The sequence below is a fragment of the Salmo salar genome, chromosome 16 (assembly GCF_965601325.2).
Source record: "Salmo salar chromosome 16, fSalSal1, whole genome shotgun sequence".
Classification (NCBI taxonomy): Eukaryota; Metazoa; Chordata; class Actinopteri; order Salmoniformes; family Salmonidae; genus Salmo; species Salmo salar.
The window spans coordinates 81,156,444-81,184,253 of record NC_138306.1 but is presented as its reverse complement, the minus strand read 5'-3'; the positions used below and the strand labels follow the sequence as shown (position 1 = coordinate 81,184,253).

Here is a 27,810-nt window from a genome sequence, read left to right as displayed (position 1 = left end):
CCTTCACTGTGACGGTGTGGTTCACTCCCCTCTATCCTTCACTGTGATGTTGTGGTTCACTCCCCTCTACCCTTCACTGTGATGTTGTGGTTCACTCCCCTCTATCCTTCACTGTGATGTTGTGGTTCACTCCCCTCTATCCTTCACTGTGATGTTGTGGTTCTCTCCCCTCTATCCTTCACTGTGATGTTGTGGTTCACTCCCCTCTATCCTTCACTGTGATGTTGTGGTTCACTCCCCTCTATCCTTCACTGTGATGTTGTGGTTCACTCCCTTCTATCCTTCACTGTGATGTTGTGGTTCACTCCCCTCTATCCTTCACTGTGATGTTGTGGTTCTCTCCCCTCTATCCTTCACTGTGACGGTGTGGTTCACTCCCCTCTATCCTTCACTGTGATGTTGTGGTTCACTCCCTTCTATCCTTCATTGTAACTACATGGGCAAACAGGACATGGCCAATAACTGGCATAAATTCCACTGCCATGCAGCCACTCATACCCTCTCTTTTCTCAGCCTCGGGGCAGACACTGGGCAGCCTCTCTAATCTGCATTGTCTACCACACAAATCCACTCCCCACTGGGCCCCAGTAAGTCATATAACTGTATATGAATCCAGTCTCCACTGGGCCCCAGTAAGTCATATAACTGTATATGAATCCAGTCTCCACTGGGCCCCAGTAAGTTATACAACTGTATATGAATCCAGTCTCCACTGGGCCCCAGTAAATAATAACTGTATATGAATCCAGTCTCCACTGGGCCCCAGTAAATAATAACTGTATATGAATCCAGTCTCCACTGGGCCCCAGTAAATAATATCTGTATATGAATCCAGTCTCCACTGGGCCCCAGTAAGTCATACATCTGTATATGAATCCAGTCTCCACTGGGCCCCAGTAAGTCATACATCTGTATATGAATCCAGTCTCCACTGGGCCCCAGTAAATAATAACTGTATATGAATCCAGTCTCCACTGGGCCCCAGTAAATAATATCTGTATATGAATCCAGTCTCCACTGGGCCCCAGTAAATAATAACTGTATATGAATCCAGTCTCCACTGGGCCCCAGTAAATAATAACTGTATATGAATCCAGTCTCCACTGGGCCCCAGTAAATAATAACTGTATATGAATCCAGTCTCCACTGGGCCCCAGTAAATAATAACTGTATATGAATCCAGTCTCCACTGGGCCCCAGTAAGTAATAACTGTATATGCATTGTCCTGTTCACCCAGTTTCTTAATCCCTGTAAACAGTCTAGACAGTGGAACCTCTTTAGCATATGGACCCCCATATGCTATCCTCCATCTCCCTTCACTACTAGGCTGCTAGCTGGGGCTTGTTGACCCACTAAGGCACCACTCCAGGGCTCCTTTCTAATCAAATCTAAAGAGATGGAGCCAGGGCTTTTCACGCCAGCCCGCTGAAGTCCAATTGAAAACGGTCTGTTCAATACAATTTGGACCCTGAGGAAGTGGGCTCTTCCGAGAGACTTAATGGTCATCAAAATGTAAATGCCTTCCCTGTCAGCAGGAGGGGATGAAGCCTGTGTGAGAGGAAGGAGTCATACTGGTTTGGGGGGGGAAGGAACTAGCCTTACCCATAAAAATACATGGGTCACGGACTGTCTGAAACTCAAACATTGTGGTTACTGACGCATCCTGAGTAGCATCCAGCTAACAAACTCATGGATGGCTGATGACTGCATCTCCCTAATGGCGCCCTGGAGGCAGGCAGGCAGGCAGGCAGTCAGGCAGGCAGGCAGGCAGGCAGGCAGTCAGTCAGGCAGAGTGTGTGTGTTGTTTTCCCAGCTCCTGGATGAGAGAAAGCGATGACAGCGAGAGCAGCGGGCGGGATAAATTGAGCCACACAGCCACTCATAGGTGACCTTACCTCTGCCCTGTCCAATGAGAAGGCCCCTGAGATTGTGCTCTGCATCATAGAGGGCGGAGGGGAAAGCTCAGCCAGCTGCTACACAACAAGAAAGAGGGAGCTTTTAGCTCCATGTCCTGCTGTTCATCTAACACACACTATTGTTAGCCTCTACAGATGATTTGACCTTTTCCTACAGATTATTATCCCTTCAAGCACTGGCCTTTATCAGTCTCATCTCTCCCATCTTTGTCCCATTCCTCTTATCTATCCTCTCCTTTATTAGCCTAGGATCTGGTAATGGGTTAGATTGGAGGACTGCAGCGTTCCGCCCGGTCCGCCCAGTGAGGGGGGTCCAGGTGGTTAACCCACTGTGGGGAGCTGTTGTAATACTGATCCACTGAACCGATTGGAGTCAGTGAAGCTCTGGTTTGTTTCACACCAGGTTACACTAAAGGAGGGATTCCACAGGGAGGTAGACACAGGTTGGCACGCAGGCACACGTTGCTGAAGAGATCTGATAGCCTATGCATGGAAACATGAAGCACCATGTGAACTGTAGACTACATAACATGTGTAAACAACAACCTCCAGAGATCAGGTTACCTGCCAGCTAGGGCTGGGAAATGCCAGGGACCTCACGATATCATATTATCACCATACTTAGGTGCCGATACGATATGTATTGCGATTTGATACTGTGATTTCTATTGCGATTTCGATGTTCCAAACATATTGCTCACCATATGTCTGCTGCGGAGGGATGAGGGAGAGCCATGAGAAAACTGGTTTTGATCAGTCAGGGAAATAAAGGTGCTGAAAACATGTCTTACTCTTTAAAAAGAAGATGAAGGAAAAATACTGGAGTTTTAGTGCAGGTACAGCCAAGTAGCAAAAAATAATATTGTGATATTGTCAAAACAATAGGATATTTAGTCTAAAATAATATCCTGATACACAGGTGAATGCAGGTGGAAGTTATGATCCCTTATTGATTAGAGATCATGTTACCTGTCTGCCTGGCAGGGAGGCCAGAGATCATGTTACCTGTCTGCCTGGCAGGGAGGCCAGAGATCATGTTACCTGTCTGCCTGGCAGGGAGGCCAGAGATCATGTTACCTGTCTGCCTGGCAGGGAGGCCAGAGATCATGTTACCTGTCTGCCTGGCAGGGAGGCCAGAGATCATGTTACCTGTCTGCCTGGCAGGGAGGCCAGAGATCATGTTACCTGTCTGCCTGGCAGGGAGACCAGAGATCATGTTACCTGTCTGCCTGGCAGGGAGGCCAGAGATCATGTTACCTGTCTGCCTGGCAGGGAGGCCAGAGATCATGTTACCTGTCTGCCTGGTGAGGAGGCCAGAGATCATGTTACCTGTCTGCCTGGTGAGGAGGCCAGAGATCATGTTACCTGTCTGCCTGGCAGGGAGGCCAGAGATCATGTTACCTGTCTGCCTGGTGAGGAGGCCAGAGATCATGTTACCCGTCTGCCTGGCAGGGAGGCCAGAGATCATGTTACCTGTCTGCCTGGCAGGGAGGCCAGAGATCATGTTAGCTGTCTGCCTGGTGAGGAGGCCAGAGATCATGTTAGCTGTCTGCCTGGCAGGGAGGCCAGAGATCATGTTACCTGTCTGCCTGGTGAGGAGGCCAGAGATCATGTTACCTGTCTGCCTGGTGAGGAGGCCAGAGGTCATGTTACCTGTCTGCCTGGTGAGGAGGCCAGAGGTCATGTTACCTGTCTGCCTGGCAGGGAGGCCAGAGATCATGTTACCTGTCTGCCTGGCAGGGAGGCCAGAGATCAAGTTACCTGTCTGCCTGGCAGGGAGGCCAGAGATCCATGTTAGCTGTCTGCCTGGATGTTACCTGTCTGCCTGGTGAGGAGGCCAGAGGTCATGTTACCTGTCTGCCTGGCAGGGAGGCCAGAGATCATGTTACCTGTCTGCCTGGCAGGGAGGCCAGAGATCAAGTTACCTGTCTGCCTGGCAGGGAGGCCAGAGATCATGTTAGCTGTCTGCCTGGCAGGGAGGCCAGAGATCATGTTAGCTGTCTGCCTGGCAGGGAGGCCAGAGATCATGTTACCTGTCTGCCTGGCAGGGAGGCCAGAGATCATGTTACCTGTCTGCCTGGTGAGGAGGCCAGAGATCATGTTACCTGTCTGCCTGGCAGGGAGGCCAGAGATCATGTTACCTGTCTGCCTGGTGAGGAGGCCAGAGATCATGTTACCTGTCTGCCTGGCAGGGAGGCCAGAGATCATGTTACCTGTCTGCCTGGTGAGGAGGCCAGAGATCATGTTACCTGTCTGCCTGGCAGGGAGGCCAGAGATCAAGTTACCTGTCTGCCTGGCAGGGAGGCCAGAGATCATGTTACCTGTCTGCCTGGCAGGGAGGCCAGAGATCATGTTAGCTGTCTGCCTGGCAGGGAGGCCAGAGATCATGTTACCTGTCTGCCTGGCAGGGAGGCCAGAGATCATGTTACCTGTCTGCCTGGTGAGGAGGCCAGAGATCATGTTACCTGTCTGCCTGGCAGGGAGGCCAGAGATCATGTTAGCTGTCTGCCTGGTGAGGAGGCCAGAGATCATGTTAGCTGTCTGCCTGGCAGGGAGGCCAGAGATCATGTTACCTGTCTGCCTGGTGAGGAGGCCAGAGATCATGTTACCTGTCTGCCTGGTGAGGAGGCCAGAGGTCATGTTACCTGTCTGCCTGGTGAGGAGGCCAGAGGTCATGTTACCTGTCTGCCTGGCAGGGAGGCCAGAGATCATGTTACCTGTCTGCCTGGTGAGGAGGCCAGAGATCATGTTACCTGTCTGCCTGGCAGGGAGGCCAGAGATCATGTTACCTGTCTGCCTGGTGAGGAGGCCAGAGATCATGTTACCTGTCTGCCTGGCAGGGAGGCCAGAGATCAAGTTACCTGTCTGCCTGGCAGGGAGGCCAGAGATCATGTTAGCTGTCTGCCTGGCAGGGAGGCCAGAGATCATGTTAGCTGTTTGCCTGGCGAGGGAGGCCAGAGATCATGTTACCTGTCTGCCTGGCAGGGAGGCCAGAGATCATGTTACCTGTCTGCCTGGTGAGGAGGCCAGAGATCATGTTACCTGTCTGCCTGGCAGGGAGGCCAGAGATCATGTTACCTGTCTGCCTGGTGAGGAGGCCAGAGATCATGTTACCTGTCTGCCTGGCAGGGAGGCCAGAGATCATGTTACCTGTCTGCCTGGTGAGGAGGCCAGAGATCATGTTACCTGTCTGCCTGGCAGGGAGGCCAGAGATCAAGTTACCTGTCTGCCTGGCAGGGAGGCCAGAGATCATGTTACCTGTCTGCCTGGCAGGGAGGCCAGAGATCATGTTAGCTGTCTGCCTGGCAGGGAGGCCAGAGATCATGTTACCTGTCTGCCTGGCAGGGAGGCCAGAGATCATGTTACCTGTCTGCCTGGTGAGGAGGCCAGAGATCATGTTACCTGTCTGCCTGGCAGGGAGGCCAGAGATCATGTTACCTGTCTGCCTGGCAGGGAGACCAGAGATCATGTTACCTGTCTGCCTGGTGAGGAGGTCAGAGATCATGTTACCTGTCTGCCTGGTGAGGAGGTCAGAGATCATGTTACCTGTCTGCCTGGTGAGGAGGCCAGAGATCATGTTACCTGTCTGCCTGGTGAGGAGGCCAGAGATCATGTTACCTGTCTGCCTGGTGAGGAGGTCAGAGATCATGTTACCTGTCTGCCTGGTGAGGAGGCCAGAGATCATGTTACCTGTCTGCCTGGTGAGGAGGCCAGAGATCATGTTACCTGTCTGCCTGGTGAGGAGGTCAGAGATCATGTTACCTGTCTGCCTGGTGAGGAGGCCAGAGATCATGTTACCTGTCTGCCTGGTGAGGAGGCCAGAGATCATGTTACCTGTGTGCCTGGTGAGGAGGTCAGAGATCATGTTACCTGTCTGCCTGGTGAGGAGGTCAGAGATCATGTTACCTGTCTGCCTGGTGAGGAGGTCAGAGATCATGTTACCTGTCTGCCTGGTGAGGAGGCCAGAGATCATGTTACCTGTCTGCCTGGCAGGGAGGCCAGAGATCATGTTACCTGTCTGCCTGGTGAGGAGGTCAGAGATCATGTTACCTGTCTGCCTGGTGAGGAGGTCAGAGATCATGTTACCTGTCTGCCTGGTGAGGAGGTCAGAGATCATGTTACCTGTCTGCCTGGTGAGGAGGCCAGAGATCATGTTACCTGTCTGCCTGGCAGGGAGGCCAGAGATCATGTTACCTGTCTGCCTGGTGAGGAGCACAAATGTCCCTGAAGGAATATCAGCAATATCAGCAGAAGCATGTTAGCATCACCCATGTCACAAACAGGACCTTTGCTTCGTGGCAACACTCATCTCTCACCACCTCAATGCAGAGGCTGAGGTAGGAAACACGGTCTGAAATGTATGGAGTGCAAACTGCAAAGTCCTTTCCTTACAGATGATGGCGTCATGATGCTTCATTGAGTGATCATTCTAAAGAGTAGGCATAATGTTTCTGTATGACAAAGACCATGATGCTGACTAACTGAGAACATTACTGAACCAGCCAACAGAACATTGTGTGAGCTCCCTCCTCACCTCAGCAGTCTGAATGTGAGGCAGTGCTGTACTGCTGTCTGGGGATGGATGTGATTTAGCAGGAACAAATGCTGCAGAATACAGAGATCAGGGCATGCTGAGTCTGAAATGACACATTTTACATGTTAGTCATTTAGCAGACGCTCCTATCAGGAGTGATCAGGGTTAAGTGCCTTGTTCAAGGGCACATTGACAGACTTTTCACCTCGTCTGCTCCGGGATTTGAACCAGCGACCTTTCAGTTACTGGCCCAACGCTCTTAACCGCTAGGCTACCTGCCTGCCGCCACCCTATTCACTATATTGTGCACTACGTTTGACCAGTGTCTCTGATCAAACGTAGTGCACTAATATGGAGAAAATAGGGTGCCTGTGACATCAGCATCATAACTCTGTAAAACCTGCGCACACACACACACACACACACACACACACCCACACACACACACACACACACACACACACACACACACACACACACACACACACACACACACACTACATGGTTGCATAATGGGACTAAAAACACTTTAAAAGGCATCCCCCACTTATTATTACAGCCAGGACATCAGTGAGCAAGGACATCAGTGAGCAAGGACATCAGTCAGCCAGGACATCAGTGAGCAAGGACATCAGTCAGCCAGGACATCAGTCAGCCAGGACATCAGTGAGCAAGGACATCAGTCAGCCAGGACATCAGTCAGCCATCACAGGCATTACATAAGTGCTCTTTTGTTCGGTGTGCAATCTCATCCTCTTTTCCTCTCCCTCACAGCCCCATCTCTCCCTCACTCTTCCTCCCGTATCGCTCTCTCTGGATCACTGTTTCTGTCTCTCTTCTCTCTCCCTCAATCCCTTTTTGTTTCTCTCCACCTCACTCCCTCCCTCCGTCACTCTCTCTCTCCCTAGATATCAGTCATTCTGTCGGGAGTGACAGTTGTCCTGGCCGGGTTTGAAAGATAAAGGAAGTGTGACGTAGCAGTTTTCAGAGTGGATTTGCCATCTGTCAGACGAGTGTTCGGTGAGATGTCATTCAAGGTGCCTGAAAACGACAGGCTCTAATCCCAACCAACCTGATCTACAATCCAACCACATGTTTCCAAACATGACGCTGGTTTCTCCATCAGAAGAGCATTTGGTGATCTGACATGTTTAGAGAAGTAGAATCTCTGTCAGAATGTTCCAGGCTACTGTGACAGAGCTAGCCTTCTCTAAGATAATTCAAATATACAATATAATCAGAACACGTGCTACAGTGCACACATGGCCGACAACATTTGGTAAACAAAACAAGCATACATGGTTACAACTGGACTTAATAAAACAGCCAGGATAAAAGCAACCGGTGTCCCATCTCAGAATATATGATATAGCCCTAAATCATATCAAAGTGTATAGGTCAAATGGGCCGAATACAACAGGTGTAGACTTTACAGCGAAAATGCTTTCTTACGAGCCCATTCCCAACAAGTTAGTTAAACGGTATTTCTGGAGTACTGACGGAGCCCCAGACCAACAGTGGTCCTGACCGACCTTGTTCAAACCAGTCCTCAGCTCCTACTACTGACCACCAAGCCTTGAGAGAAGAACATCAGCTCAGTCCACACACTCCAATCAGTACCATTAACCTAGCCAATGTTGATCTAGTGCCAACAGCACTCGAGCACCAAATAAATCTACCCCTGTCCAGACCACACTCCGTTTCTCCATTCAGGAGAGGCCCACTCCAGACAGTTCCTTTGTACCTCTGACAGGACAGGTCCAGGTACTGGTGAGCAAGTCCCAGCAGGTAGCCCCCCTCCCCTCACTGTGTCCAGAGGGTACATGTAGGACACACACACACAGTCAGTGATGGCGGTGGGATAACCCTTGCCTCAGTCAGTCACACACCCACACACTGCTCACACCCACCGCAATCACCTTTTGTTGTTAACAGCTATGTTAACTCAATGTGTGACACTTTCCGCTTGCTCTTCTTTGCTGCTGGCTCCAACATCAGTGGAAAGTGGGTCAACAACACCTGGCTGTCTGGCAAGTCCTCCCTAACTCCCCACCTCCCTACCCTACCCACCGCACAACACCCATTTCTATGCATGACTGCATGTCACTCCTTCTAGTACATAGTGGTAGCCCAACATCTGCCCAGCTGTGTGAGAAGTTGGAAAAGCAGATCATCCGAGCTTCCCCTCATGTAGTTCTGCATGCAACTTATTGAAATGATAAGCTACTGATTTGTATGTGAGTGTCATACAGCTGGGCTAAGTGCTTGTTGAAACAGCTCAATAGAGACATCGATTGTTGATTGACAATCAGGGAACCAAGGTCTATACATTCATTCATACAGTATAGCAGCTCTGCCTTGATGTAACCATATTAAAATGATACAACACGTCGACACCACAGCAGTAAACAGATTTGAGAGGATTAGAGAGTGCAGAGCAAAACATGTTATGGTGATGTACCGACGGCTACATGGACCCCTACTGCCTTACCTTCAATGGCGATGACATGTTCTCGAATCTGATTCTGCAGGATGGGCTCTTCCACGCGCTCCAGCAGTTCATATATGGAGTAGATGTTTGGATGGACGGATTCGAACCTCTGGATCTCAGACCGAATGGCAGCCGAGTTTGCAAGGTGCTGCTGATAGTTCATTTTGCGCGTCGTTTTTGTTCTTGCCCTTTGACGACTGGTAACGAGTTGACTGGTCTGGTCAAGTGGTGTGGTCCTCAGCACAATATTGTGGGTGAGGCACGCCAAATAATTTGTAGATAGCTAGCTACTTGATTCAAACTGCAAATTTGGCTTGAAATGAAACAGCAGTTACTTGTCAGTGAGTCCATGTAGCTAACTGGCTATCCGTGAGTCCAAACAACCGACCCGGGCTCTCCTGATTCGAAATCCTGGAGGAGTGACAGTAGAACAGTCGGCTGAGCAACGCTTCCCCATATCCTTGTTCCGTCCCTCACGGAGTGTGGAAGTAAAAACCCTATTCACGAATATTGGCGTGTGTATGAATAGTAGCAATCCAGCAAACAGGTAAGTACTGTACTACAGTCATGTCATAACTCTGAAACGCTGGAAAGGTTTGAAAACGCTTGCTAAATAGGCCCTTTGGCATTTGCTAACTCAGTAGCTAGCAGTAGCTAACGTCCAAGCCGGGGACAAAACTCTGAATTTCTCAAACCCCTATCATTCTCTCCTTAGACCGACCAATCTGTTTGAGCTTTCTTCACAAACATGCAAATTAACCAATGTATTTATGTACCCAGACAAACCTACCAAAAGCAATCTACATAACTAGCTAAATAGTTACTAGTCGTGGCTGGATGTGTGTTCTGCGCAGCCAAGTCCTCGTTCGATGTATTGTTTAGCGTGCAAAAGCAGGCGCAAAACTCCCCCCACAGTCCGGATTTGGTCCAAACACTGGGCGCATGCAGTTGCCGAAAATTCCAAGACACAATAAAAAAATGTGTCTACTTATTGCTATGACAGCAATATATATTTTACAGATTGCTCTAGTTTATCGGCAAACATAGGTGCTTTCCCCTTCCTCTTGGGTAGAAATCCATCCCGTCTGTATCATTGGACGTCATTCCCTGAACGTTTCCTACTGGAAAACGTCTGCTGCAACCCATAGACTTAGATAGACATCGCATCATTGTATCTGTTCCATTATGGAATCTGTGAGAGCACAGGCAGAACAACTGCGTCCATCTCCATTTTGAAGTAGTACATTTTCTTATTCTACTACTTCTATGAGTTGGCAAACAAACTGAATGGGTGCATACTGCCACCTGGAGTGTGTTGTTTTAACAGGTATAAAGCCAGGGTTAGCGATTTATTGACACCTGCATTTATGGAATGTTTTCTCACTGGTATAATTCATTGGCTGATCCCTCCTGGTGACCTGGATAGAATTGTATGATCCTTCCTTAACACATAGGAAGTCCCACCCAGTTGACTACTTTAAAATGGTGAAAGTCAGCAATGGCGATGCCCATGCTAAAATAGGCATTTGGGCACGATAGTTCATTTGGGCACTATAGTTTTCAATCTATCTCTATGGCGGCAACCATATAACTCATTGGCTGGTTCTGAGGCGTCGCGTTCTTGAATGTTCTTATTGCGCAGAGGCTGCGCATCTGTTTCTCTGGGCATTTGAAGAATGTTCACTCACATGTACAGTATTTGCCAATATATAACATTAATTTAGCCATATATATGGAGCTCTAAGCTATTAATATTTGAGAAGAGATACATTTGGCTTGCAAATTAGTGCAATATAGCGTAGCATCTGCATAAACAAGCAAAGATCATACATGATTACACTCAAAACTAAAAAATGTATTGCTAAAGTTTATTGATTGATTTTAAATGTTAGATATTTAGATATTTCCTTTGATTAATTGACTTATTTATACACAACCTCGTTATCAGAAAGAAAATACTCCTTAGTTCCACCATAGAAATATTGATCCCATCTATGAAAACCTAGAAACGGTACAGAGACCTTGAGTCAATTGATATCTTAGGTCAATGCCACTCACTCATCCCTGAGGCTGCCTCTTCATATATATTTACATAGGATATATCCAACATTTCATATTCCTGACTTGAAAAGTTCAGCGGTCCTCTTCAATCTGTCCAGCCAGGCACTGCTTCCCCATCCACCATTAAGTAATGGACGATGCCAGCTCTCTTCTTCCCACTGCTCAAAGCCTTGATGCAGCATTCATGGTCTGCCACCGTGAAGTGTGTCTCTGTTCCGTCATCCACAAACTCTCCCTAAAGCCGACAATAAGAGAAGGTGCATAAATATCAATAAAGGACTGGAATGACTAAAGTATGAACCAAAACATTAGTGAATCATGTTAAACCAGAACCTTGGCCTATGTATGTATGTAACATACATGGATACAATAACTTCACATTCAATTCCATATGAGGTTGAAAAAGTACCTCTGTCTCCATTTTCTGCCCATTGAACCATATATCCATCGTGTCCTTTTCTGTTGAAAGAAACCATACAGTAGTAATTTAGTATATTATTAGTATTGCTTGCATCATATTTTTCACCATAGGCCTACAGGACAGAAGCACCATGCAGTGCATTGGAATGATTGTTAATGATTTACCGGTGTGCATTACACATCCATAAGAGCATCATAACATCACACAGCACAGAGTTCCCTGCTTTGTTTATTCATGTCACATTTAGTTTTCTGCTATAGGCTATAAAGGACAGTGTCCCTTCCAATCAGGTTGCTCGCATGGCTTAAAATAGCCCGCCCAGAAGTGTTCCCCTAAATAGATTATACTCCTCAGAACAGCGCTGACCTGCATGTTGCCTTACACACAGCCGACTATGTTTTTATAGACTTTATTAGAATAGACAGTGTAGTTGGTATTGACAGTGAAATATTACTCAATGCTCATAGGAAAGAACATCCTTTTGGTTTTTTGAGCCTTACCAAGGACAATCCTGCAGTCAACACCATCCACTTGCAGCACCCACGTCTTAGTGACTTTGGATCTGTTATCTATGAACTTCTGGAGACTCTTGCCATCAATCTCCAAGGTGTACTCGTAGGTAAAGCCACTGATAGCCTTAATGTTTACTGTTGCTTTTGTTTCCATGCCTCCCACTGTGAAGGTCTCCTTTCCAACCAGTTTGAACATCCAATCTCTTCTGAGCACCTCCTGAGGAAGAAAGCAAATCAGACAGCCATAGGCCTTCTGTACATAGCTCTGACTAAACAATAACACAGAGATTTTAAAAAGGAATACGTTTCAGGGCCTATGTACCTGTCCATTGATCCAAACAACCCTCTTCCCTGTCGTCGTGCCGTGTTCAAACTCAATCCTGTAAACCCCATCGCTTAACGCCACCACCCAGATCCCAACAACATCTCCGGCCATCATCTTGACTGACCTTCCAGGGGTATAAAGCCTGTAGGCCTAACTGGAAATGATTATATGTGCCCCATCGACGCTATCCTCGTTTCAAACCAAGGTTGTAGTTCAAATCTAATCCTATTGGCAGTTATTAAGCAACATTAGCCCGCGTGTCCATCAAACTGTCCTGGATCTGCTCTGCTCTGCCTGCTCAGCAACAAGTGCAAACTGCAATATTGTAAGAGGCTTATTGCTCCAAGACCTCTTTCAATCCAATTACTGCCAGAGGTAATTTGTATGTGAGACTTCTACAGTGAATATCTTCTTTAGACAGGCCTAGGTGATGCTTATACCATCTTTAGACAGGCCCAGGTTAAATAAATCACACACACAATTAGCAAACTAATCAGCAAATTAATCACACATTTGTGATCAAACATACAGTATAAAGAAAGCGTCTTTATTAAGGATCTTTCTAGCGTCTTTTTTCAAGCATCTTTGGGTCTTTGAAAAGCGATATAAAAATCCCATGGATTAGCATTAGTAATATGAAGAGCCTAGAGGTAAGCAGTTTAGAAGCTTAAATGTAGTTTATAAATCTTCAATAAATAGCTATAGCACTGGTTGAATTTGGAGCGCGACAAATAGTGAGCTTAAATATGATTGCAGTGTTATTGACTGTTACGGTTATTATTGATAGTGCGGTCATTATTTGGTATATTGACCAAGATATTCAGACGATCACAGAAGAGCGCGCATGACTCGACTTTCACCTCTCCTGAGCCGGTTGGGGGAGTTGCAGCGGTGAGACAAGATCGTAATTGGATCGCAATTGGATATCATGAAATTGTGATGAAAAAGGGGGTAAAATTCCAACAACAAAAACAAATGAAATAAAAACTAAGAAGAGCATACTTTGTGGCAAAGCCTGCCAGTAGATGGCATAACACTACCTTGTCTAGTTTCCCTCAATGAAACTTCCTAACTTCCCCAAACGTTAGTTTACTGGCTATTAAAACAACAATAATGACGTGTGCTTGTAAAAATCTATATGAATACAATTCCACTCCCATCATGTATTTTTATTGACATTATGCTAATAAAATATCAAATAGTTGGGCCTACCATATCTGATTAAAACTACATCCATATAGACTGCATTGGTAATACATAAATAAATGAAGCCAAGTTATTTCATGAGCAGATATGGTTGGAATAACTATAGTGCTGTATTCTGTGTACATGTGTACGATGGGCGGTGTCGAACCTTGCGGTGAGAGCCGCTACTTATGCTGCGTTCAAATTCTAGTCGGTACTAGGAAACTCGGAAATGTTCGACTTGCTGACTGGTTGAACGCGGCACGTGTATAGCTATAAACAATTAGCAAGTCGGACATTTCCGAGTTTTCTTGTTCCGACGTGCACATGAACGCGGCATTAATCGTTTCTTTCATGGTTTTGGGTTGGTCCTCAGAGGGGAGAGAGCGCTTATGGAGTCTGTGGTTACATAGTATTTCCTCGGGTAACTCGATGCGCTGGAAGGGGGAAGGCAGAAGATCCCTCCTTGCCGACAACGCATTGAGACTTCCAGAAATCTCTCTCCTTCTGAAGACGTTAGAAAAGAGGAAAATGGCTTCTAAAGTTACAATCGATGGAGTAAGTTTTGTATAGACAGAATATATGGAACCGTTACGTGTATCCGCCTAGTAAGCAGAGGTCGCACTGTCTACATTAACATAGAAAATTAAATGTATGTCATTTCAGCTGCAGGAACTGAGAAAGGAGGCATTGGACGACTGCCATAATATTTCTTATCGTCGGGGAGTTCTTTTTTGTCACCAGAATGGAATGGTAAATGGTGCATTTTCATGTAAACTTTCAGCAGGATTATAGCACACATGTTGACAAGTCTTTGTGTTTACTTTATTGAAGCAGCCCAGATTGTGCATTTGTCTTTCTGAACAGTTACGTCATAACCTACTGCTGAACTATTTTTTTCTTCTCAAACAAAGCACTTTTATGGATAATCACTGATCAGTTATTTCATCTGAAAACTGGACACAACGTCAGAAAGACGGAGGACTACAGGCAATGTCTCTCTCACGGATCTTCTTATACCCACTGTAGGTTTTTCTTTGACACTGCAAAAATGAAACAGACACTGCATCTCTGTGTGTTATGGCTGTTGCTGGTATGGAGCACAGGGGCCTCTGACAGGAGACCCCTCAAAAGGACAATCTTACAACGAACATCCCTCCAGGGCGGAGTTTTTAACAGAACACAAAATGTGTTGAACTCTGACAGTATTGCTCCTTCCGCTGGTGGTATAAATGTATCCCCTATGATGAGCCATCGTGACAGAATGCAGAGAGATGAGAAAGCTGAGCCTCCAAGAAGAAGAAAAGGACCACCAAGCAGAAGGATGATGCCAAGCAGAAGAATACCCCAACAACCAAAGAAACCCATAAACCAGGTTGGCAGTGGCACATCTCAAGACAACAGTAAACCAGTGACAGGGGTGGCGGTTCAGCCTCAGTCCACACCAGGCCGCACCGTCCCCGGCAGCGCAGGCTCTCTCAACGTCCTGGCCAGCTTCGCAGGGAAGAACCGGGTCCTGGTCATCTCTGCCCCACATGACTCAGACGGTTACTATCGCCTGATGATGACCCTCCTCAAGTCGGACGTCTACTGCCAGATGGCGGAGCGGCACATGCAGATGATAGTGATGTTCCACCAGGAGGGAGACCGGGGCGGGAAGGTGCGGCGGGTCAACGCCAAGGGACAGGTGACGGAGGAGCCCCTGGATACGGTCCTCATCCCTAGGCTGATGAACTTCCTGAAGCTGGAGGAGGGGAAGTTTGGCATGGTTCTCCTGAGGAAGACCCTCCAGGTGGAGGAGAGGTACCCGTACCCGGTCAGGCTGGAGGCTATGTACGAGGTGATGGACCAGACCCACATGCGCAAGCTGGAGAAGGCCAGGCAGAGGGGCTTCGTGCAGAGGTGCAAGGCGGCCGGTGTTGAGGGCCAGGTGGTTGAGTCTCAGGGCCAGGGGGTATTGACCACGGGGTCAGAGGTCAGAGTGAACTCTACAGTGGAGAGGGTGTCAGTGAGGAAAGGGGTGCAGAAACCAGCTCAAGGACCAAAGGCTGTGACACTTACCACAAACCGACCAACCACAACCACCACAAAACCAACTATGACCACAAAGGCAACCACACTTACAACAAAGCCAACCACAACCACCACCAGAAAAGCAACCACGACCATAACTACAGCAAAGCCAACCACAACCACCATCAGAAAAACAACCACCACCACAACAAAACCAACAACTACTACAACCACCACAAAAGTAACCACCACAACAAAACCAACCACCACAACAAAACCAACAACTACTACAACCACCACAACAAAACCAACAACTACTACAACCACCACAAAAGTAACCACCACAACAAAACCAACCACCACAACAAAACCAACAACTACTACAACCACCACAAAAGTAACCACCACAACAAAACCAACCACCACAACAAAACCAACAACTACTACAACCACCACAACAAAACCAACAACTACTACAACCACCACAACAAAACCAACAACTACTACAACCACCACAAAAGTAACCACCACAACAAAACCAACCACCACAACAAAACCAACCACCACAACAAAACCAACCACCACAACAAAAGCAAAAACTACAACAACACGACGAACCACAACCACCACAAAACCCACAGTTCTGAAGCCCTTGGACCCCCAGACAACACCACACTGGGACCTAGAGGTCCCCACCACAGACGAATCCTCCTACATCCTCTCAGAGACCCACAAAAATGGCATAGATGACGTTACAGAATCCCACAGAGACCAATATGAAGAAGACACAACCGACGATACCAAACATGGCCGACAAGTTGTTACCTCTCCAACTCAGCTCACTAACGACAAACCAACTGAAGGTGGGGAAGAGCTGGGCAGTGAACTTAAGGTTGACTCTGATGCACAGGTGGAAACAGCTTCCCCCAAGAAGAGCAAGGTCAAGCGGCCTGTCAATGCAGAGAGGAAGAAAAAGGCTGATAAATCAGGCAAAAAGAGTAAAGCAGACAAGAAAAGGTTGAAGGCTTCTAAAGACAGTGATGGTGGCTTCTATCGTGGCAGGAGACCAGGGAAGAAGGCCGTTATTAACCAGGAGAAAGAAGCAGACAACAAGAGGCCCCCCACAAAACAGCCAAACCTCTTAGTATCCTTTTTTGGTCATTTTGAGAAGAGACGACGTCTACTTGTGAGTATTCTGTTGTATTACATAAATGTATTGATTAAATCTGATATGAAGCATGCATATTGGTACACTAGAACAGAATAGAACTAAATAGAATATAACAGAATAGAACAGAATTTTAATGGAATAGAATAGAACCGAATAGAACAGAACTGAATAGAACAGAACTGAACTGAATAGAATAGAACTGAATAGAACAGAACTGAATAGAACAGAACTGAACAGAATAGAATAGAACTGAATAGAATAGAACTGAATAGAACAGAATAGAATAGAACTGAATAGAACAGAATACAATAGAACCGAACAGAATAGAATAGATACATGATACAACACTCACTTTTCTTTCCCTCCCAGGTGATCAGTACTCCAGACGAGGAGAATCCTATGTACACGCAGCAGAGAGATGAGTATCTGGAGCATGTGTGTGAATTGGGCGTCAGAAAAATCTCTCTTATCACCATCTTTGGCTCTCTAACCAATGGCACCATGAAGATGGACCATTACCAGGCTGGTAAGTAAAGTTTTGAACTTTGTGTTGCTAATTTTCAATTCTATTTTACTCTGATGACAAGTGTAATACAAGTTTGTGGTTACAGAGAAGGATCAGCCTCTGAAAGGCATGAAAGAAGAGGACTTCACAAACCAGCCCCTCATCAGAGCCTTGAGGAATGAGTTGGGACTGATATTTGACGACTACTATATGGTGCTGACCGACTTTGATATGAAAGTGAAGGTTGGTTGGCCTTGTTTCCCTATAAAGCTTACTGCGGTATAATTACAATGTATTATTGTATAACTGCTACTTTTATTGTGCATCCTGGATGACCTTCTTATTTTGATGAAAGAGCGTTTAACCTTTCGGTCCTATGTCTGAGTGAAAATCCATCATATCGGTTGAGTGCTTCAATAACTCCATTTTACTGCAGTGAATTGATACAGTATCATCCGTAACACTTTTTCTGTCTATAGATTGGTGATATGGTTTTCTGTCCCCATTCACAGCAAGAATATGAGGTGCCCATCGCCATGACGGCTGTGTTTGACTACGTAGACACATTCTCTTCTCGCATCAAGGAGATGGAACAGCAGAAGAAGCAAGGAGTGACGTGTAAGAAAGAAGACAAATCCAAATCCCTGGAGAACTTCCTCTCACGGTACTAGTGGGCTTTTGTTATTATCTAGGACTATGCAATTGCAATATAAGACAGTGTGACTGCAGTTTCAAGTCAACATAACTGACAAATACACTTGCCTAAAACTGACACTGACATCCTGTGTGCTCCTGGTCGAACATATATGCAAATAAAGAAAGAAATGCATTTGTAACCTTTTTGTTCTTCTCAAAGGCTTGTGGAATTTAGTTTGTATATATTTGATGTCATTGTTTGTTCTGTGTTTATATATTTCTAGGTTCCGCTGGAGACGCAGGCTGTTTGTGATCTCCTCCTCTGACGACGAGGAATGGGCCTATCAGCAGCAGCTCTACGCCCTGACTAGCCAGGCCTGCAATCTGGGTGAGTAGTGATGTCACACTGTTGTCTCAGGCCTGTTCGGTACATTAGACGTTTCTTGATGATTTCACTGGGGCCCTTAAGTGTTTGTCTTGGCTGCGTCACAGCCATTTGCAGTGAGGTTCAGAATGTGTGGCCACACTTTGGTCAGCTAGGGTGACAGGTAGCGTAGTGGTTAAAGTGTTGGGCCAGTAACTGAAAGGTTGCTGGTTCAAATACCTGAGCCGACAAGGTGAAAATCTGTCAATGTGCTCTTGAGCAAGGCTTTTAACCCAAATTTACTCCAGGGGTGCTGTACTACTATGACTGACCCTGTAAAACAACACATTTCACTGCTCCTATCTGGTGTATGTGACAATAAAACATCAAAAAATGTTTTGCCTGTCACATTCAAGAGCAGACCTATTTCCTGAATCCCTCACCAGCTCACTCCCTCAAGCTTATAGAGAGAGTGCAGGGAGGGTTATCTCTGAAATACCACTCCTGAAACACACTGTCCTCATCCCTGGTTGTTACTGTCTGTCACTGTTGGTCCAACGAGCCACGCTGTACAAGCATCATGATATATCTTTTCAGAGTTCAAATGAACTACTAACATAACTATTAACAGAAGATAATCGCATGGAATGTCAACTTATTTGTAGCTTGCAGAGTCTGTCACAATGAGTTTTAACTGTTGCAAAATATGTAACAAACTGCATTAGCTATGCAAACAAACAAAAGGGAATTGTTGGTGTTTAGCTATAACATGCCTGAATTGTTTAGGTTAGAAAATGGACACCATTCTAAAGCTGGGTTACGATAGAGATCTCTTGAGACTCGCCAGAATGTTTGGTATTTGGTTTTGAGCCTGTTGTAGACAATGTGGTCATCTACTGATGTTGGTCTAGTACTGATGAAAAACAGAGTTCTTAGTTTGGGAGGACAGGCTATTGTTTAGATGCCAACACAGTCTTTCTGTGGATGACATTAATAGTACTGGGATGAAAGATTTGCAAATTAGAAACATTTGCAATTTGGGGAAAGGAATCTAGCGAGCACAGTGAATATTAAAACAAGACCGTTGAGCTTAAGTTGTAAACATGCACTTTAGTGCTTCTACTGGGAAATGCTTCATGGACTCAGTTTCGCCACATTGCAGAAATTGGGCTCCTGAGTGGCGCAGCGGTTTAAGGCACTGCATCTCAATACTCGAGGCGTCACTACAGACCCTGGTTCAATTCCAGGCTGTATCACAACCGGCTGTGATTGGGAGTCCCATAGAGCAGCACACAATTGGCCCAGTGTTGTCCGGGTTTGGCCGGGGGTAGGCCGTCATTGTAAATCAGAATTTGTTCTGAACTGACTTGCCTAGTTAAATTAAAACCACTGCTTACACCTATATCCATACCTTCACATGTACTAGATGTCTTTGGGAAGGTGCTAGGGCTTGGGTTTGTTATTAGGCGTAAGAGGTGCAGTGGTGTAATGTGAAATGATGTGTTTTCACCTCGCTCTACTCAGGCCTGCGCCACTTGTCTGTGCTGAAGCTGATTGGAAAGGACATGGAGGATATGGGCGGGACCCTTGAGCTATACCCAATCAACGGTAAGAAACGGAGTTACTGTTACCATATTGGTGGGAAAATCCTGAGCTTATATAACTGAAGATTTGATTTAGGTTTAAGTCTTCTTCTTCTTCTTAACATTCTGTTGTTCTTAATGTTTGAATCAATTAAAGTTAACTCCTCAACCCTGCCTGTGTCACAGGGACTGCCACTGTGGAACGTGAGGACGTTTCTCCCTCTCTTGTGCATGACATCAGGAACTACTTCCAGATCAGCCCAGAGTACTTCTCTATGCTGCTTGTGGGGAAAGACGGCAACGTCAAGTCCTGGTACCCGTCTCCCATGTGGTCCATGTCCATCATATATGATCTGGTTGACTCCATGCAGCTCCGCAGACAGGAGATGGCTATCCAGCAGTCCCTTGGCATGCGCTGTCCCGAGGATGAGTATGGGGGCTACGGTCATGACAGAGACCCGGATGGTTACCACCGTGGATATGGTTACTAAAGGATTGAGAATAGGATGTTCCCCTCAGGATGTGTTCTATTTTCTATTGAGGCCTGGTTGTGGCCTTGTCCCATGAACTATATGAAGCCATTGTATGAATGGCATTTCATGAAGGCTTTTTTTGCATTTTGATAACTGTGACGTTGTTTTTATAAGAATTGACTTTTCTATAATAGATTATGAAAATGCAGCATACTTTTTCTTCCATTATATTTTTGTCTATTGAATGTATGATTTGTTTCACAGGGAGAATGGAGATTTCAGATTAAAAACATTTGGCAATTGCCTTTTATGTTGTGCATATATTTGTTATCTTGTATGGAGATATACAGGTAACTGCCAAAATAAAGGAAACACTTGAGTAAATGAGGGATACAAAGTGTATTGAAAGCAGGTGCTTCCACACAGGTGTGGTTCCTGAGTTAATTAAGCAATTAACATCCCATCATGCTTAGAGTCATCATCAATCAGATGTCACAAAGTGCTTATACAGAAACCCAGCCTAAAACCCAAAAGAGCAGGCAATGCAGATGTGGAAGCCCGGTGGCTAGGGAAAACTCCCTAGAAAGGCAGGAACCTAGGAAGAAACCTAATGCAGAGCCAGGATCTGAGGGGTGGCCAGTCCCCTTCTGGCTGTGCCCGGTGGAGATTATAAGAGTACATGGGAAATTAAGGCCAGATCGTTCTTCAACCCCACCCACTTTGCCAAAACAGAGCCCCCACACCACCAGAGAGATATCAACAGACCACCAAATATAGCCCACGAAGATCTCCCCCACCACCCGAGCCCAAAGGGGCGCAAAACCAGACAGGAAGATGACATCAGCCACTCTACCCACTCAAGTCGAGTATACCAAAAAATGCCTGGCACGTTGTGATGCACCCCTCTTAGGGACTAGCAAAGCCAGTGACTCAGCCCCAGTAATAGGGTCAGAGACAGAGAATCCAGTGGAGAGAGGGGAGCCAGCCAGGCAGAGACAGCAAGGGGGTTTCGTCACTCCAGTGCCTTGCCGTTCACCTTCGCACCCCTGGGCCAGACTACACTCAATCATAGGACCCACTGAAGAGATGAGTCTTCAGTAAAGACTTAATGGTTGAGACCGGATCGGCAGACCATCCCATAAAAATGGAGCTCTATAGGAGAAGGCCCTGCCTCCAGCTGTTTGCTTAGAAATTCTAGGAACAATAACGAGGCCTGCGTCTTGTGACTGTAGCGTACATGTAGGTTTGTACCGCTCTGGCGGCTTGTGGTCACCATGTTGGTGTTTCCTTTATTTTGTAATTTACCTGTATGTACGCTGAATAAAGGTCTTATTCCAGATTGAAGAACTCAAGTCTATTTAACTTTCCCTTGGGGCCTGGGCCAGTCATGATCGGGCAACCCTTGAGCCGTCCAGACAAATCTCTCGAGACTTTAACAGCGGAAGAGGATCCTCAAATGACAAGTCATGTGATCTGTTGCTGACAAAAAAAACAACAGAAAACCGACGGTCCTTCGGCGTTTGAAGACGCACACATCTGTCGTGGATCGATCTGATAGCTAACATGCAGAACGCCATTAATTCCGTTAAAGGCACGGCCCTTGGTGTAGCCGAGTTTTTTACTCCAGTGCTGAAGGTAAGCTAAATTAGCTGTATCGCTAGCTACTGTAGATTGCTATCACTCAGCAGTGGTGTGTAAGATGCTAGCATGCGTTATCGGGAAGTCTTCCCTCAAGTGCTCTCAACAACATGTATTATGTAGCTACAATTCGTTGTTTACAGTCCTATTGCAGTGTATAATCTCAGTTTATGAAATATTTAGAGGTTTCATGGCGTTGATGACTGTCTTGTCATTATGTCAATGTAGCTAACGTTAGCTTCGCATGATTCCATTTAAGCACATTTCAGAAATGTGACAGTCAATGTTTAAGACCTTCAAGCAATTAAGAATGGAATGTCTAACCTCCTCTGTAATGAAACTGTTTGCAGGCAGTCACACACGTTAAATATACCAAACTGCCAACAACAATTATATGACTTCATTATTTTGTCTGATAGGAATCCAAATTCAAGGAGACTGGAGTTATCACTCCAGAAGAGGTGAGGAAGTTGTCTTTCGTATCATTTGTAACTGAGTCACTTAGAAAGCCCAACAAGTCACACGTATGTAGGCTTTCATCATTTGGGCAAGTAAGTGCAACTGAAAGAGATTTGGAGAAGTTTGTCAATTCCAACAAGTCCCTTTCCCTGACTCAGAGTAATTGTCATCTGACTGAACTAGTACTATTCCTATTAAATCTCTATTTTCTTTCCATTAGTTTGTAGCTGCTGGGGATCACCTTGTTCATCACTGCCCCACATGGCAATGGTGAGTGTCCGTTGGAGTAAGATTGATACTCAATATTGTACACGCTACCCCCAGGACATGGGTTGGCTCCATCCAAGTCAATTCTGAAATTGAATTACACTCTTATGAAGAAATGCCGATGTTCCGATGTCCAGTTCAACTAACAGGAATTGAAATGGACTTTATCCCACCTCCATGATATTGTAGTCAGCTAAATTGCACTTAATTTCTCAAATCTAATTAGTCTGATATGAGCATGTAATTACTCTGGATGGATGTTATGCTGTCTCCGAATATAGCATCAACTACAGTATGTTGTTTTGACAGCACCGTAGTCCCAGATGTCACATCATGTTTATTCCCTCCAGGGTGTCTGGGGAAGAGGAGAAGGTGAAGCCGTATTTACCCAAGGATAAGCAGTTCCTATTGACCCGCAATGGTAAGAACTGTGTGAACTCAAATCAAATGTTATTGGTCACATACACATGGTTAGCAAATGTTATTGCGAGTGTAGTGAAATGCTTGTGCTTCTAGTTCTAACAGTGCAGTAATATCTAACACGTAATCTAACAATTCCACAACAACTACCTCATACACACAAATCTAAGTAAAGGAATAAGAATATAATCATATCAATATATGTATGAGCAATGACAGAGCAGCATAGGCAAGATGCAATAAACGGTATAAAATACAGTACATACATATGAGATGAGTAATGCAAGATATGTAAACATTATTAAAGTGACATTATTTAAGTGACTAGTGATCCATTTATTAAAGTGGCGCTTTCTCTACAATACTGTTACTTGTCCTTATTGTTGCTGTAGTAAAGTATATTTTGTGTGTGTGTGCCTACAGTTCCCTGCTACAAGCGCTGTAAACAGATGGAGTATTGTGATGAACTGGAAGCTATCATAGAGGAGGATGACGGCGATGGAGGATGGGTCGACACCTACCACAACTCAGGTTGGACACTTTAGACATTTCCTGTGACAATGGTTCATTTTCTTGGGTCTTTTATGTTGTAGTGCAATATACCTTCATTATTGATGTGTTGCAGAGTGCAGTTTCAGGAATACATTATAAATAAAGTTAGCTTTTGGGTTTGTTTGTCCAGGAATGTTATATTTCATATTTATATTTTAGGTATAGGGGGAGTTACAGAAGCTGTACGAGAAATCTCATTGGACAACAAGGTAAATTTGATGGAACATTTATGTTTTGTTATTGAATCCTAGTAATATGCATTGATAATGAATGTTTCAAACTAACAACCTTAGATTAATACCATTGAAGACGTCTTAAAATAGTTGTATTCCTTTGTTTTGAAAGGACATGAATGTGAACTCTGGTGCTAGTGGGAATGGAGATGATGATGAAGACGAGGCAGCAGATATGGAAGGTGTCTACTCTCTACTCCTCAAGGAATATACCAAAGATTTTTACAACTAACCAAGATAGACCACAGCCTTTCGTTTCAAACGGGAACAAATGAGTCATAATGGGCAGAGCCAAGCACAAGCTAGCGAGATCCTATTGGTGCGTTCTAGCACACGTGCATATTTCCATTAGGGAACACCTACTCTGAAGTGCGTTTGTGCAATAACCCAACTCGGCTTTGCACTCCTAAACAACACATTTTTTAAAAACTTTGGCAATGGGTAAAGTCTACAAAACGTACTTGATTATGTTTGTAGCATATTTTAGTTTTGGGAACAGAAAATTGAATTAAGATCAAATGTTTAATCGATGAGAAAATGTGCAGAATGTTGGCCAAAATCCATCCTGTTTCGTCTTCTCCCACTCCCGGCCGCTGGGCTTCCTCTCACTACCATGTTTGGTAGTGAGTGGAAACTCCAAGCAGTTGCTTCACATTTATACGTCCGGTGAAATATCTGTCTCATTGTTCTGTGGTTATACTTCTCTAGTTGTGATGTGCGTTTTGGCCTGTTTTTATTTTATTTTTAACCTCAGCCCCCACAGGAGGCCTTTTGGTAGGCCCTCATTGTAAATAAGAATTTGTTCTTAACTGACTTTCATAGTTAAATAAGTAATGTAATGGTTGTTTGTCTTGTTCTGTTCTTTCAGAGTATGAGGAGAGTGGACTACTGGAAACAGATGAGGTCAGAAGTTCACAGTATTGTAACTTTTATTGTACATTGCTTTAGTTTCCAGGAAGTGTCTCTATTCCCCATTTTTCACTTCAGTCCCTCCCCCCCATATGTTTCCAGGCCACCCTGGACACCAGTAAAATGGTGGACTTGTCTAAATCCAAAACGGGAGAGGCTGTGAGCGATGACATCCTGCAGACTCGAACCTATGACCTCTACATCACATATGACAAATACTATCAGACTCCTCGACTCTGGCTATTTGGATACGATGAGGTAACACACTTACTGTACATTGACTCTGTACCGGTACCCCCTGTATATAGCCTTGCAACTGTTATTTTGTTGCTCCTTAATTATTTGTTATTTTATTTATTTTTTACATCAGTTTATTTTAGTAAATACTTTAACACATTTTTCTTAACTGCATTGTTGGTTAAGGGATGGTAAGTAAGCATTCACTGTATGGTCTACACCTGTTGTATTCTGCGCATGTGACAAAATGTATTTGATTTGTAAACTAGCTCTCGCAGTATGGAGTCAGCTTACTGTAACTGGGTTTCTAGGGTTGACCAAATAGTGCATCCTATGTGCACAGTAACAAAACATGTTGTCATTTAGATACTGCTGTGTGTCCTTTTGGATTGCATTGTGAATATTACTGAGGATTTAAATCCCAAGATGCGTTCTTACAGCTGAGGAAGAATGATGTCTTTGACTTACCTGGGAAACCGAGTTCCTGGGTTCTACGTTGTGTTTACCATTTCCTCTCACTCCTACAGGGCAGACAGCCCCTGACAGTGGATCAGATGTACGAGGACATCAGCCAGGATCATGTGAAGAAAACGGTCACCATCGAAAATCACCCCCACCTACCACCCCCGGCCATGTGCTCTGTGCATCCCTGCAGGTAAAAGCAAGCGATCATGAACATGCTTTCAGTAACTCAAAATCGGAGGAGTGCTGATCTGGGATAAGGTCCCCATTTTTATTCATTATAATCTAAAACTGATCCCACATCAGAACTCCTATTCTGAAAAACTTTGAGTATGGGCCCTGATCCGACTGTACTACTCATCGAGGCAGCACTTATGGTCCTGTAAACTAATGTTGCCACTTCCTGTTTTCCAGACATGCTGAAGTGATGAAAAGGATAATCGAGACGGTGGCGGAGGGGGGAGGAGAACTTGGAGTTCATATGCATCCTTTAAGTGAATTGTCAGCTGAGCTGAAGTCAAGTGTTTTTAATGCAGCTTGGTGATTTACATGTATGTGTCATTATGTAAGGGATAATGGGCCTATGTGTTCTATGGAAAATAATGAACGACTTACTTTCCAGAGTTGCATTCATTTCCAGGGAACGAGTTGATTATTCCTTTCATACCATGGCTATAATTTAACAAATGTGCTGCTTGAAATGTTTTCAACATCCACTGAGATAGCTAGCAAGTTTACTAGATAACTACAGTAGTTGCCTTGGTAACCAAACAAAGAAACCGTCAGTCGTAGCTTGCTGTTATGAAAAATCTAATTCAATGTTTTCAATTCGACTTGCTTTCAAACGCAGCTCAAACACTGTAGAATTCAATTTCTATAGTTGAATTCTAACGTGCTGATATACTGTGCTTTATAGTGAAACGAGTATTCAACAATGCCATGGTATAGTTCAATGTAACCCACGCTAAGGTGAGTTGTAAATACAAGTGATCTTGCTAATACTGTTTCTCTTCCATTCTTGCCTACACATTATTCCTTAACTTCATGTTTCAGGTATCTGTTGATTTTCTTGAAGTTTGTCCAGGCCGTCATCCCCACGATAGAATACGACTACACAAAGCACTTCATCATGAAGCTCCATCCTACAGAGGTGTAGGCTACTCTTGCAAACATCTTTGAGTGTAGGAGGAATCTGTCTTCTGGCTGGCAGCGTTAGTGGGGTACGGAATGTTGTCTCTGGGAATGACTCTTTGCGTGGGAATAGGTTGAATCGCTGAGGGGTTGATGGGTGTGTACAGATGTTGGTAATGCTGTAATGGCTTTATGTGGTGACCGATCTCGCAGTGTTTTTGTCTGGAAGATTCTCACTCTGTACTTGGCAAATGCCCAGCTCTGCCATTAACAACCATTCAAAGATAAATATAGTTATTTTACATGAATTCACTGACAGATAGGCTTTCAAGTTTTCTCCATTTTGTTTTTATAACCACACAAATCTTTTTTTTTTTTACTATAGTAATGGTGCCACTAATGTCCTCTCAAATGCTTATCAATTAAATGTCGTTGAAAGAAATCTGACAAATGTTTTGTCCACTTTGCATTATAGCTTTTTCAGTGTGATGCACTGTGCTGGACTAATGTTTGGACCTCTACTGGTTCAGACCAATGCCAGTTTGTCTTAATGGTGACGTGTACATGATCTATTGGGCCCAGGACCATCGTTGGTTCCTGTAAGTGGGGTTGGTGTCCTTTTTTTGGAGTTTTCTTTGCCCAGCTCTTCTCTTTGTTTTTTAAAAGTTTTTTTCAACCCTGCTCCTAGTTCCACTGTCTTGTCCTGTAGAGATGATGTCATGATGATTGTGTTGTATGAATATGTGAGCGTTACCTCTTTGTGTGATGACACGCAAGGTTACCTGTATCACCAGATTATTCAAAGACACGGTATATCATCAGGAGTTTGACTGTCTTCTCAAATATATAAAGACGTCAGAAACCAACCAAGACTTTATTTCTGCACATTTGGCTAAGGATCTGCACAGTATATTCATTGTTAACTATTGTACTCTTCTCTTAACAGTATGTATAACTCACTCATTAACGCTGAAATATTGACTGTAAAATGTCTGAGTAACTGACTCCAGAGTACTTTCTTTTCCCAACAATCAGCTGGACAGGTGTTGTGGCCCTTTCTCTTATCTGTTGATCCTACAGACTCCTTGTGTAACAGCTCAGTGTTAACACACTAAACATTTTAAAGTAATGTACATTTATATCAAGAAAAATCCCCAATATTATTGATATGATGGATTGTATACATTATGCCGTTATAAAACTACCACTGGGTGAATGCCCTTGAGATCATGCATTATAAAGCACATATGGCATCTGAAATTATATACTTTTCTCAGCAAATTGATAGCTAGATTAAAATGTATGCATGGT

The 27,810-nt window shown here is 44.9% G+C and overlaps 4 protein-coding genes across 8 annotated transcripts in view; 2 read left to right on the top strand and 2 right to left on the bottom strand.

Moving 5' to 3' along the window:
• The window catches only part of LOC106575459 (arf-GAP with GTPase, ANK repeat and PH domain-containing protein 1), a 281,459-nt gene extending 272,242 nt beyond the window's left edge, over window positions 1-9,217 (bottom strand). For both annotated transcript variants that reach the window (XM_045698088.2, XM_045698090.2), the window contains exon 1: window positions 8,943-9,217. In XM_045698088.2, coding sequence (XP_045554044.1) covers window positions 8,943-9,105 — 163 coding nt within the window. In that variant the 5' untranslated portion in view covers window positions 9,106-9,217. The remainder of the gene's footprint in view (window positions 1-8,942) is intronic.
• Window positions 9,218-9,370: 153 nt separating this feature from the next.
• LOC106574963 (coiled-coil domain-containing protein 80) lies at window positions 9,371-20,495 on the top strand. 4 transcript variants are annotated; one of them, XM_082963033.1, is made up of 9 exons: window positions 9,371-9,489; window positions 14,113-14,199; window positions 14,476-16,645; window positions 17,000-17,156; window positions 17,242-17,378; window positions 17,648-17,799; window positions 18,056-18,159; window positions 19,660-19,743; window positions 19,905-20,495. In XM_082963033.1, the coding sequence occupies exons 2-9, from the start codon at window positions 14,192-14,194 to the stop codon at window positions 20,207-20,209; spliced, it is 3,117 nt and encodes a 1,038-aa protein (XP_082819159.1). In that variant the 5' UTR covers window positions 9,371-9,489; window positions 14,113-14,191; the 3' UTR covers window positions 20,210-20,495. The 4 variants fall into 4 exon arrangements, with proteins under 4 accessions (XP_082819159.1, XP_082819161.1, XP_082819158.1 ...); XM_082963035.1 differs by having other exon boundaries at window positions 9,391-9,489; window positions 14,361-16,645; XM_082963032.1 differs by lacking the exon at window positions 9,371-9,489 and adding an exon at window positions 13,801-14,004.
• LOC106594856 (fas apoptotic inhibitory molecule 1-like) lies at window positions 10,797-12,372 on the bottom strand. Its single transcript, XM_014186240.3, has 4 exons — window positions 12,259-12,372; window positions 11,925-12,153; window positions 11,413-11,462; window positions 10,797-11,238 (listed from the first exon to the last, which is right to left on the bottom strand). The coding sequence occupies exons 1-4, from the start codon at window positions 12,370-12,372 to the stop codon at window positions 11,089-11,091; spliced, it is 543 nt and encodes a 180-aa protein (XP_014041715.2). The 3' UTR covers window positions 10,797-11,088.
• A 1,164-nt stretch (window positions 20,496-21,659) lies between the features above and the next one.
• On the top strand, window positions 21,660-26,943 carry atg3 (Autophagy-related protein 3). The gene is given in 12 exon segments (NM_001146493.1): window positions 21,660-21,826; window positions 22,249-22,290; window positions 22,509-22,558; window positions 22,906-22,976; window positions 23,399-23,506; window positions 23,687-23,736; window positions 23,873-23,942; window positions 24,629-24,663; window positions 24,772-24,927; window positions 25,434-25,561; window positions 25,783-25,851; window positions 26,422-26,943. Coding segments are annotated over 12 exon segments (954 nt in total). The 5' UTR covers window positions 21,660-21,754; the 3' UTR covers window positions 26,525-26,943.
• The last annotated feature ends 867 nt before the right edge of the window (window positions 26,944-27,810 follow it).

Excerpts from the sequence above, each read along its gene's own strand:
- LOC106594856 (XM_014186240.3), bottom strand. The coding sequence starts at position 12,372 with ATGGCCGGAGATGTTGTTGGGATCTGGGTGGTGGCGTTAAGCGATGGG. Across the intron at positions 12,154-12,258 it reads TTGTTTGGATCAATGGACAG|GAGGTGCTCAGAAGAGATTG; the intron begins GTACATAGGCCC and ends TTTCTTCCTCAG. Across the intron at positions 11,239-11,412 it reads GGCAGAAAATGGAGACAGAG|GGAGAGTTTGTGGATGACGG; the intron begins GTACTTTTTCAA and ends TGTCGGCTTTAG.
- LOC106574963 (XM_082963033.1), top strand. Across the intron at positions 17,800-18,055 it reads CTGGAGAACTTCCTCTCACG|GTTCCGCTGGAGACGCAGGC; the intron begins GTACTAGTGGGC and ends ATATATTTCTAG. Across the intron at positions 19,744-19,904 it reads TGAGCTATACCCAATCAACG|GGACTGCCACTGTGGAACGT; the intron begins GTAAGAAACGGA and ends CCTGTGTCACAG.